The sequence below is a fragment of the Bombina bombina genome, chromosome 7 (genome assembly GCF_027579735.1).
Source record: "Bombina bombina isolate aBomBom1 chromosome 7, aBomBom1.pri, whole genome shotgun sequence".
Taxonomy (NCBI): domain Eukaryota; kingdom Metazoa; phylum Chordata; class Amphibia; order Anura; family Bombinatoridae; genus Bombina; species Bombina bombina.
The window spans coordinates 566,361,800-566,374,046 of record NC_069505.1 but is presented as its reverse complement, the minus strand read 5'-3'; the positions used below and the strand labels follow the sequence as shown (position 1 = coordinate 566,374,046).

The window sequence follows — 12,247 nt, the reverse complement described above, 5'->3', positions numbered from 1 at the left end:
AGGAATTAGCCAAAGACTGAATGTGATGAGTGAAAGAAAGATCTGAGTCAAGTGTGACCCCAAGACATCAGGCATGCAGGGTTGGGGTAGTGATGGAATTATCAACAGTTATAGACAAATGGGAGTAGAGATTTGGGAAGAAGTTGGGAAAATAAGGAGTTTAGTTCAGTTTTGGAGAGATTTAGCTTAAGGTAATGAGAAGACATACAAGATGAGATATGGGAGAGAAATTTATTGACCCAACTTAGCAAGGAAAGGGATAGGTCTAGTACAGAGAGGTAGATTTGGGGGTCATCAGCATACAAATGATAGTGAAACCCATGGAAATGTATTAAGGAACCTAATGATGGTATATAGATTGAGAAGAGAAAGGACAGAACCTTGTGGTACCTCAACAGAAAGTGGTAAAAGGGCAGAGGATGCACTAGTGAAGGCTACACTAAAGGTACAGTTAAAAAAGTAGGAAAAGAAACACAAGAGCACTGTGTCAGAAATGCTGAATGATTGGAGGGTCTAGAGCAAAAGAGGGTGGTTAACAGTATAAAAGGCTGCAGACAGATCAAGGAGGATTAGCAGAGAGAAGTAGCCTTTTGATTTTGCTGTAATTAGTTCATTGGTAACCTTAACAATTGCTATCTCTGTGGAGGGTTGGGGGCAAAATCAAGATTGCAGTGGGTCAAGGAGGGAGTTTAATGTAATGAAATGTGATAGAGGTGTATATACTAGTTTTTCTATAGTTTTGAGGCAAGGGGGAGTAAGGAAATATGGCAGAAGTTGGATGGAGGTTGGATTGAGAGCATTTTTTTTTAAAGATAGGTGTGACCAGTGCATGTTTTAGAGATGAGGAAAGTGTACTGGTGCTGAGGGAGAGGTTGAAAATAGGTATAGGGGTAAAGGTAAAAGAGAGGTAGTGGAGTAGCTGTGAGGGGATGGAAATGAGTGGGCAGGTAGTGAGAGGACAGTATAAGGGCACAAACTTCTTATTTAGTAATGGGGCAAACTAGCTGAATGTATGGCTTTGTGGTTTTAGGGTGATTGTGAGCTTTTGAGGGAGTTGAAGACTGTTACTATGTTGAGAGATAATTTAGTTTCTAAAGTAATCAATTTTGTTGAAGTTGCTGGCAAAATTTTGAGCTGAGAGAGAAGTTTTAATAGGAGGTGGGCATGGGCAGAGAAGAGTATTGAAAGTGGAGAACAGACATTTTAATTTTCAAGAAAGAGTAGAGATAAGAGTAGATGTTGGGGTACCAGGAACAAAAAAAAAATGAATAGCTAATTTAATCACACCTTTAACAGGAGCAGGAACAGCCATTGGTTGTGGGGTGCTCTGATCTATGTGTGCAGTGAGAGTCAGAAGGGTTTGCAGGGCTAGTGCAAATTGATCCACGGGGTGATCCTGTTCCTCCATCCTGGAAATAATAGTTGGTAAAGGTAGATTATTAACACTGTCAGGGTTCATGGCCTTTGCATAATGCCAGGCTACAAGGAACCAGACAAAAGATGAATAGCTAAATTAATCACACAAAATTATAACAAGTCCAAAAGCAAAAAGACAAGTCAGCAGACAAAGCCAGAGCGGGTAGTCAGGCTAACCGGGTCAGGTGCCAAAGCGAGTACTCAGGCGAGCCAATGTCATAAACACAAAGATCAGCAAAATCAGGAACAAGCCAGGGATCAGGAACCAGAAGGGACTTCAAACTTGCCAGGACATACACCGAGTCTGGAACACAGTTACTCATAGAAAAGTCAGAGACAACACAAGGGCAAAGGCAAACTGGACTGAGGCAGTTAAATAGGAAGCGATTACATCATTATTCTGGGACTGCAACCTGTCTCCCATTGATGATGTTCTCTTTTTTGGCTATAAGAGGGAGCTTGGGACTAGTGAGTAGCGTTACATACTCTGCTAAGGTAAGGAGATAACTAGCAAAGTCAGGGTGAAAATCCTAACAGTAGAGAAGTCATTTTACTTAGAGAGGTTAAGGGTAGAATAGTAGTTGTTCAATGAACTTGTAATGAAGGAAGTCAGCTGAACACCAAGATTTTCTCCAGTATCAATCAGGAGTGTGGGAACATCTGCATAGGTAGCCTGTCAGAGGAGTATGCCAGGTTTGAGGGGGTTGAGGATGAGTGTGTGACTTCTGAGCTATGGTAGGAAATCTAATGAAATTGCAATAACTTTTCATTAATAGTTTTGTTATTGAGGGCTATAAACAAAGATAAAAACGAAAATACTAAACGCTGCCTTCTAAGGTGAATCAATAGTCAAATGCTACTAGTAATAACCTATTAAAGCAGATGTATGACAAACTATTCACATATAGGGGCATATTTAACAATGTGCGATTGGACATGATACAAAGTAGCATATCATGTTCCGCTTCACAGCAGCTGTATCAGATAGTCATACTTGGTGTGTAAGGAACGGTCTCCAGTTTATGTATTGAGTCTGATAGTCACCCCCCATGGCCAGTTACCTACCGACCGTAAGATTAAAGAATCAGCTGGTTCTCTGAGTCCACTTAATGTTTCTTCTACTCTGTGATCCAGAAATCTATATCCGTTTGCTGCAAGTATTGTATATCCTTAGTCGCTGCTCCATTAGAGCTCACTCCATGAGCTACCTCGACTCGCTCCAGACCAACCACTGTCACATGATCCCGGACCACCAATGATAACATGTCTCCACAGATTCAAAGGGGTGCATTTATCATTGTGCAGATGGACATGAACATGATCCGCTATAGTGAACCATGCCCGCTGCCCATCGATAAATGCCGACAGCATATGCTTTCAGCATTTATCATTGCACCAGCAGTTCTTGTGAACTGCTGGTGCAATGCCGCCCCCTGCAGATTTGCGGCCAAACGGCCGCTAGCAAGGGGTGTCAATCAACCCGATCGTATTCAAACAGGTTGATTTCTGTCCGCTGCCTCAGAGCAGGCGGACAAGTTATGGACCAGCGGTCTTTAGACCACTGCTTCATAACCTCTTGATAACTTCTGTTTGATTAATATGCCCCATAGTGTTCTATAAAATATTTACAAAAGTGCCTTAAAGCAATACATAAAATATCCAGTGAATAAATGTCCAAAGACTCAGGGATATACTTTAGGTAATGAAGAGTCCTTAATAAAGTTCTTAGGCAATTGTCACAAGCCAGTCCGATTTTCTCTCACTGGTATAGATGTCTCTGCTGCTTTTCAAAAAGAATGTCCAATTGAACATTCAACAAAATCACTGGAAGAAAGAAAAACAAGAAAAGTTCACTAAAGCATTTAAGTGCAGGTGTAAAAAGACTATTTATTGTAGCCCTACACCCTTAGGCCGCTACTAACAGGATACAAAAGTAAAACAGGCACATCAATACAGTGAGGAATGTTATCGGCTGAACGCTGCGTTATCCGTAAGGGTTCACCTCTTTATAATTATAATATAATAATTTATTTAATTGTAGTAATTTTATTTCGATTTATTTAAATTATATTTAAGTTAGGGGGGTTAGTGTTAAGGTTAGACTTAGGTTTAGGGGTTAATAACTTTATTATAGTGGTGGCAACGTTGGGGCGGCAGATTAGGGGTTAATAAGTGTAGTTAGGTTGCGGCGACACTGTGGACGGCAGATTAGGGGTTAATAAATATAATGTAGGTGGTGGCGATGTTAGGGGCAGCAGATTAGGGGTTAATAATATTATGCAGGTGTCGGCGATGTCGGGGTGGCTGATTAGGGGTTAATAAGTGTAATATTAGGGGTGTTTAGACTCAGGGTTCATGTTAGGGTGTTAGGTGTAGACATAAAATGTATTTTCCCATAGGAATCAATTGGGCTGCGTTAGGAGCTGAACGTTGCTTTTTTGCCGGTGTTAGTTTTTTTTTCCAGCCGAATCTGCCCTATTGATTCCTATGGGGAAATCGTGCACGAGCACGTTTAGCCAGCTCACCGCTACCGTAAGTAGCGCTGGTATTGAGGTGAGATGAGGAGCTGAATTTTGTTCAACGCTCACTTTTTTGCGGATAACGCCTGGTTTAAAAAAACCTGTAATACCAGCGTTGTTTGTAGGTGAGCTGTGAGCTGTAACTGCTCGTTAACACTGCAAGCCTTACCGACAAAAACTCGTAATCTAGCCGTAACTGTTTTATGTGTATATTCTTGTGAGGGTTTTAATATTGATCTCAAACTCCCTTCCCTATCAGAATTTGAGTCTTCCCCTGAATCTGTTTCTGTTATTGTTGTATGACTCTGTCCTCTTCCTCTGTTTTGAAAACTTTTATTGTATCTGCGGTCCCTAGATCTACTCCTTTGTCTCCTATGCAAATTGTACACATTAAAAGTGTTGTTCCATCTTGTTAAGTCCTTATCCTCTGTTTTAAAGGTAAGGAACTTTCTTAATCTGAGACCTCTTGGAATAATTGTCAGTTTTATAAACCTTTCTAAAGTCCATTTATTCCATTTTAATTTTGTTTCTCTTTTCATCAGATTCTCCATATTTTGGAATTTATCTCCTAGAATATTAACTTCAGGGATGTCAGTAAAAATAGTCTCAAAATCTTGTTCTAATTGTTCCATATCTGATATGAAAGTCAGTGAATAAAAGTAAGGATTATCTTCTCCTGTATTAGCTTCCATTCTTGTATACATTAGCAAAAGTCAGGATAGAAAACAGTATGAAAGGATCAAACAATAAACTCAATAAATTGCATAAATTATCTGTGTGATATCTAGATCCAGGCATTAGTTGCAAGGTTAAGGAGTTATCAAGTTCCCTCGTCTTAAACATGAAGCAAAAACAAACTGTCACATGATCCCGGACCACCAATGATAACATGTCTCCACAGATTCAAAGGGGTGCATTTATCATTGTGCAGATGGACATGATCCGCTATAGTGAACCATGCCCGCTGCACATCGATAAATGCCGACAGCATATGCTGTCGGCATTTATCATTGCACAAGCAGTTCTGGTTAACTAAAGTAATAAATTGTATCCAAAGGTGCCTGGATAATCAATGAGGGTTAAAACTGACCAGTAGAAGAAACGAATGTTGCCGGCACAACTTCATTAAAACTCCAGCTTTATTTCACAATTTTAAAAAACACAAAGAGCTACTGAGGTCTGCCTTACAGCGTAAAAAGACTTAATCATAGACATGACCCCCATAAAATACTGCACACTTTTATAAAAACATTTGTTGATCATGTGTTTAAGGCTGGTACAGAATTTAAAGAGACATTGTCCAATATTTATATCAGCACCTTGTACCTTTCATGCTGATTGCATGTTTTTATAGGTGTTAGATTTTTGTTCATCATTCATGGCTGTCAAGGTTGACTTATGGGGGCCGATTTATCAAGGGCCGAATGGCCCCTGATGCCCCTGTTTCCGCACAAACCTTTAGGCTCGCTGGAAACAGCAGTTAAGATGCAGTGTACTTAAGACTGCTGCTCCTTAACTAATCCGCCACCGCTGAGGCTGTGGACAGCAATCAACAAGATCAGATGCGATCGGGTTGATTGACAACCCCTGCTAGCCGCCGATTGGTCACAAATCTGCAGGGGGCAGCATTGCACAAGCAGTTCACCAAAACTGTTTGTGCAATGTTAAATGCCGACAGCGTATGCTGTCGGCATTCATCAATGTCGGGCAGACACGTTTGCTACAGCGAATTATATCCACCCACCATTTGGTAAATTGGCCCCTTTGATGCATCATTTTTTGCTGTGTTACTTGCTTTTCACAAAATTTTTAGCAAAAACATAGTAACAAAAATAAACATAGATTTGCAACCCCACATGAACCCTCAAGCATCATCCATAATTTATCAATGGAATCAGGTTTTTATTCAACTATGGCCTTGGGCTCCCATCAGTGTGTACAGTTAATAACTTTATAATTTCTTCCATGTTTTAGTTCATGATACAAACCAGATCCAAATGATTTATTTATTTATTTTTACTCCTAACAGCTTTGGGTTTGCAAAATTAGAGGAAACATAATGGGGACAGAATCATGCCTGGCAGAGGAAACAATAAGGGCTAGATTAGAAGCTAGAAGTAAGCTTTTTGCGAACATCAGGTTGCTCTCATATTCTGAGTTGAAAGTAAACAGTTTTCGCTGTACACTAACACGAAGTGTAAAAAGCCAAGCGTAAAATATGGTGTGTGGTAACCTGTTCACCAATAGTAGTCAATCGAGCAAAAAAAATGGGAAAAAACACCACGTGTGCTATTTTTTTCACATAGAAAAATATGTTCTATTTATTCATAAATACAAAGTTATATATATATATATATATTATGTGGGGTTTTTTTGCACAAATATATATTTATATATACAAAAATAACCTATTGATAGATAGGTACACAAAGAAAATGCTAACAGCACATAAGACTGAAATATCTTTAAAATAACCTTTATTCAATTATCTTATTAAAAGACAGCTGTAATAAAGGGAAACGCTGCCAAACAATATTAAAAACACTTCTCTGCCAGACAGTTAAAGGTTAATGTATCATTAAATGTTTCTGTTGATATATAGTTAGCTTGCACACAGGGGTAATGGAGGGAGCGGGAGTAAGAGATGTATGATTATTCCGCTTAGCTTTGGAATCAGTAGTATGAACTATATAATCTGGACCAACGTCTCAAGTCTGTATAGTAGCTAAGAGCCGTATTTAGTCACTGACACCTAGATTATTTTTGCGTTATGGTTTTAACGCTGAAAAAATTGCAATTTCAGCATAAAAATAGTAATGCAGCCATTACGAGTCTTGTCGGTATAGCTATACCGCAAGCATTTTAGCCTGTAACGCAACGTCAATACTGCACTCAAAAATTAACGATTTTGCGTGGGATTTCCATAGCACCGGTATTACAGGTTGTGCAGTGAGGCTAAAATGATTGCGTTACAGCCTATACCGACACGATCCGTTCCGCTATCTGAGAGCAGTAGTTATGAGTTTTGCGCAACAAAACAGTTACACAAAACTCATAACTAAAATGTTACAAAGTACACTAACTCCCATAAACTACCTATTAACCCCTATTCCGCTGCCCTCCCGCATCGCAAACACTATTTAAAATGTACTAACCCCTAATCTGCCGCTCCCGAAAACACCACCACTAATAAAATGTATTAACCCCTATTCCGCCACTCCCCGACATCGCCGCCACGAAATAAAGTTATTAAACCCTATTCCCCTGCACCCCAACATCGCTGACACTATAATAAAGCTATTAACCCCTATTCCGCCACTCCCCGACATCGCCGCCACAAAATAAAGTTATTAACCCCTAAACCTCTGGCCTCCCACATTACCGCCACTAAATAAACCTATTAACCCCATAAACCGCCGGCCCCCCACATTGCAAAAACTAAATTAAACTATTAACCCCTAAACCTAACAACCCCCTAATTAAAATTACAATATCCCTATCTTAAAATAAATAAAAACTTATCTGTGAAATTAAAAAATCCTAAATTTAAACTACCAATTAACCTAACATAACTATTATAATAAAATTAAAACAACTACCAATTATTTAAACTATATTACACATAAAAAAAATAAGACTATGACTACGGCCACACAGGGCCGAAACCGGTCAGACATTTTCACCTTGTCTCTCTGCTGAGAGTTTTTATATGACCATGTTTTATCCTGCTGAAAAGTTCAAATAAAGGCTTGCTGTTTTTTTATCTACAAGTTGGATGTCAAGGGACTTTTTCTTTCCTATCGGTACATGCTTTGGATACTTTTTTGTTATAAAAAAAATAACTACTAAAAAAATGTAAGTCTAAAATTACAAAAAAATTAAAAATACTAAATTATAAAAAATAACAGTAAATTAGGAAAAATAACAAACGAAATTATCCAAAATAAAACAACTACACCTAATCTAATAGTCCTATAAAAATAAAAAAGCCCCCCAAAATAAAAAAAAGTCCTAGCCTACGATAAACTACCAAAAGCCCTTAAAAGGGCCTTTTGTAGAGCATTGCCCTAAAGAAATCAGCTCTTTTACCTGTAAAACAATACAAAGACTCCCCAACAGTAAAACCCACCACCCAACCAACCCCCCAAAATAAAAAACCTAACTCTAACAAAAACCTAAACTACCCATTGCCCTGAAAAGGGTATTTGTATGGGCATTGCCCTTGAAAGGGCATTCAGCTCTTTTACTTTGCCCTTAAAAGGGCATTCAGCTCTTTTAAAAAAAGCCCAAACCCTTATCTAAAAAAAAAAAACACCCAAAAAAAACTAAAAAAAAAAACTAACACTAACCCCCGATGATCCACTTACAGTTTCTGAAGTCTGGACATCCAGGCAGCGAGAAGTCTTCATCTCGGTGGCGAGATATTCATCCATCCAGGCGGCATCTTCTATCTTCATCCAGGCGGCATCTTCTATCTTCATCCCGGCCACGTCTTCTATCTTCATCCTGGTAGCGTGGAGTGGGTCCATCCTTGAAGACATCCGGCGCGGAGCGTCCTCTTCATACGGTCACTGCTGTACACTGAATCTTCAATGCAAGGGAGCCTTTTCAAATTGGCGTCCCTTGCATTCCTATTGGCTGATTTGATTTTTGAAATTCAAATCAGCCAATAGGATGAGAGCTACTGAAATCCTATTGTCTCTTCAAATCAGCCAATAGGATGAGAGCTACTGAAATTCTATTGGCTATTCAAATCAGCCAATAGAATTTCAGTAGCTCTCATTCTATTGGCTGATTTGAACAGCCAATAGGATTTCAGTAGCTCTCATCCTATTGTCCGATTTGAATTTCAAGAATTAACCAATAGGAATGCAAGGGGTGCCATTTTGAAAAGGCTCCCTTGCATTGAAGATTTAGTGTACGGCGGTGACTGTATGAAGAGGACGCTCCGCGCCGGATGTCTTCATGGATGGACCTGCTCTGCGTTGCCAGGATGAAGATAGAAGACGCCGCCTGAATGAAGATAGAAGACGCTGCCTGGATGAATGAAGAACTCGCCGCCTGGATGAGGATGGATGTCCGGACTTCAGAAACTGTAAGTGGATCATGGGGTTTAGTGTTTTTTAGTTTTTTTTTTTTGTTTTTGTTGGTGGTTTTTATTTTTAGATAAGGGTTTGGGCTTTTTTAAAAGAGCTGAGATGAATTCCATTTTAAGGGCATCCCCATACAAATGCCCTTTTCAGGGCATGGGTAGCTTAGGTTTTAATTAGAGTTAGGTCTTTTATTTTGGGGGGTTGGTTGGGTGGTGGGTTTTACTGTTGGGGGGTCTTTGTATTTTTTTTACAGGCAAAAGAGCTGTTTTCTTTAGGGCAATGCCCTACAAAAGGCCCTTTTAAGGGCTATTGGTAGTTTATTGTAGGCTCGGGTTTTTTTTTTATTTTGGGGGGGCTTTTTTATTTTTATAGGGCTATTAGATTAGGTGTAATTGTTTTTATTTTGGATAATTTTGTTTGTTATTTTTTGTAATTTAGTATTTTTTATTTTTTGTAATATTAGACTTAATTTTTTTTATTATTGTTAGGTTTTTAATGTGTAATTTAGTTTATTTAATTGGTAGTTAGTTTAATTTTAGTATAATAGTTATGTTAGGTTAATTGTTAGTTTAAACTTAGTTTTTTTTTTATTTCACAGGTAAGTTTTTATTTATTTTTAGATAGGGATATTGCAATTTTAATTTGAAATTAGGGGGTTGTTAGGTTTAGGGGTTTAGGGGTTAACAGTTTAATTTAGTTTTTTGCGATGTGGGGGGCTGGCGGTTTAGGGGTTATTTGGTTTATTTAGTGGCGGTTATGTGGGAGGCCAGAGGTTTAGGGGTTAATAACTTTATTTAGTGGCGGCGATGTTGGGGAGCGCCAAAATAGGGGTTAATAACTTTATTATAGTGATGGTGATGACGGGGGGTGGCGGAATAGGGGTTAATAGATTTTATTAGTGGCGGCGATGTCAGGAGCGGCAGATTAGGGGTTAATAATATTATTTAGGTGTCCGCGATGTCGGGGGCGGCAGATTAGGGGTGTTTAGACTTGGGGTTTTTGTCAGAGTGTTAGATTTAAACCTAACTTTTTTTTTCCATAGACATCAATGGGGCTGCGTTATGGAGCTTTTCATTCCGGGCTTCAGGTGTTAGGTTTTTTTCTAACACGCTCTCCCCATTGATTTCTATGGGGAAAGCGTGCATGAGCATGTATTCTCAGCCCTTGGAATTTGTGCGGTATGGAGCTTATCACCACCATATTGTACGCACAAGACGGCTTTTCAGAAACTTGTAATGGCAGCGCTATGGAGGGTGAAATAATGCAAACTTTGTTGCGTTCATTTCACACTCTCTATAGCGCAAAACTCGTAATCTAGGCATTTGTGTGTATTTTCTTTAACAATTGCTATCAGATGGTGTTATTATGAGTGTAACTGTACTTAACTCGAGCTCTGATTATTCTAGCGTTAATCGTTATTGTGCTCACACATTCACATTTACATTCAACTTGTAATATGAGCGCAATTTCACTTGCGCGCAAATGATTGCAAAAACTGATATCACTTGTGCGCAAATGATAGTGCTCCACTTGTAATCTGGCCCAAAGTGAGTTATTCTTTAACAGAAAGAGCATACTCCAGTATCTACTGCCTCCACGAAATTAATTGATAAATATATCATTTTAAATAATACATTGCCACTAAATTCATTCTAAATGTATTTTTTGTTCCATGCAAAAATGCTTTCAAAATGTTTATTTGCTTGAGTTTTTTTATTTGTATTAGGGAATTTGGGTTTTCTATATCCTTTTAAAAAGAAAGCTTACGTGATTTTAAAAGTCGTCTAACTGATGATTTCACATCTTTGTTTTTTAGACTGTAAATCATTGGATTCAGAATGGGAACTACTGCTGTGTTAAAGAGAGAAAATATTTTTTTGCTTTCCAAGTTATCCATTGATTTTGGTGTCAGATATTGGCAGAAGACAGTGGTATAAAGAAGGATAACAACGATGAGGTGTGAGGAGCATGTGTAGAAGGCTTTACGTCTTCCAGTGCTGGAATTAATTCTCATAATGGTGTTAATAATGAAGATATAAGATACTAAAGTGAGACTAAATGGAGTGAAACATGCGATCAAACCTCCATCAATAAGTATATAAAGATCCACAAATGTTGTGTCACTGCAAATGAGTTTCTTCAACGGCATAGCATCACAGAAAAAATGATTTATTATGTTGGATTTATAACATGTGAAGCTTAATATTCCTAATAGAGTAGGTGTGGCTTCCATACAACCCATAACCCAGGAGAAAGTGGCCAATATAAGGCAAATCTTTCGGTTCATCACCATTTGATAATGCAAGGGATTACAGATAGCCACATAACGGTCGTAGCCCATGGCCGCTAGGATTAAAAACACAGTAGTTTGCAATGAAATAAACATATACATCTGAATCATGCAGCAAATAAAAGACGTTGTATTGTCTCCTGATATGAAGATAAACAAAATTTTATGTAGGTTGACGGTGGTGGAGCATATGTCAATGAGGGACAAGTTACTCAAGAAGAAATACATGGGGGTGCGGAGTTGAGGATCCAGGAATACAAGCAGGAGAATCATTGTGTTACCACCAAGACAAATTAGATAAATAAGTAAAATCAGAAGGAAGATTGGCGCCTGCAGCTCGGGTCTGTCAGAAATACCCTTAATAATGAAATATGTTACTGCAGTGTAATTTATTTGTTCCATGATTTAGATGCTAAAATAAAGAAAATCTTAGTTAATCTTTATTTTTCTATAAATTAACTCATTTATTAAAGTCAAGACATAAAAACACAGTGAAAACATTTCCAATTTAATTTGTAAGTAATACATTTCAGATTGGTCACTATTCTGTGACAACATGTATTTGTCTTTGTTCCTTTTCTTTTAACCGATTCATTGCACATAATGACCGGTTGTCATAATGAGCATTGAGGTCTGAGTGTGTATAATCAACCATGTTCATCATGAAGGGGGATCATCATATCAAGCATTTTTGGCAGTCCCACACATTACAGAATGATGATAGTTGGTGGTCTCCTAAGGGAGTTCCAGAGATGTCACTAGAAATGTGTGGTGATATCACATAAGGGTGGAGTCAAGGTACCTGGAATGGGAGAGGTTATTAAAATCCCTGAATTTTGTCCCCCTTAGCTGCTACAGAAGTCCAAGATCTCTAACTTCAAAGAAAAATGCCTGCTATCTCAAATGCAAGAGACGCTACAAATATACAA

The 12,247-nt window shown here is 38.5% G+C and overlaps 1 protein-coding gene across 1 annotated transcript; it reads right to left on the bottom strand.

Moving 5' to 3' along the window:
* Window positions 1-10,778: 10,778 nt before the first annotated feature.
* On the bottom strand, window positions 10,779-11,720 carry LOC128636578 (olfactory receptor 5M11-like). Its single transcript, XM_053689572.1, has one exon. The coding sequence runs from the start codon at window positions 11,718-11,720 to the stop codon at window positions 10,779-10,781; it is 942 nt and encodes a 313-aa protein (XP_053545547.1).
* Window positions 11,721-12,247: the final 527 nt, after the last annotated feature.

Excerpts from the sequence above, each read along its gene's own strand:
- LOC128636578 (XM_053689572.1), bottom strand. The coding sequence starts at position 11,720 with ATGGAACAAATAAATTACACTGCAGTAACATATTTCATTATTAAGGGT.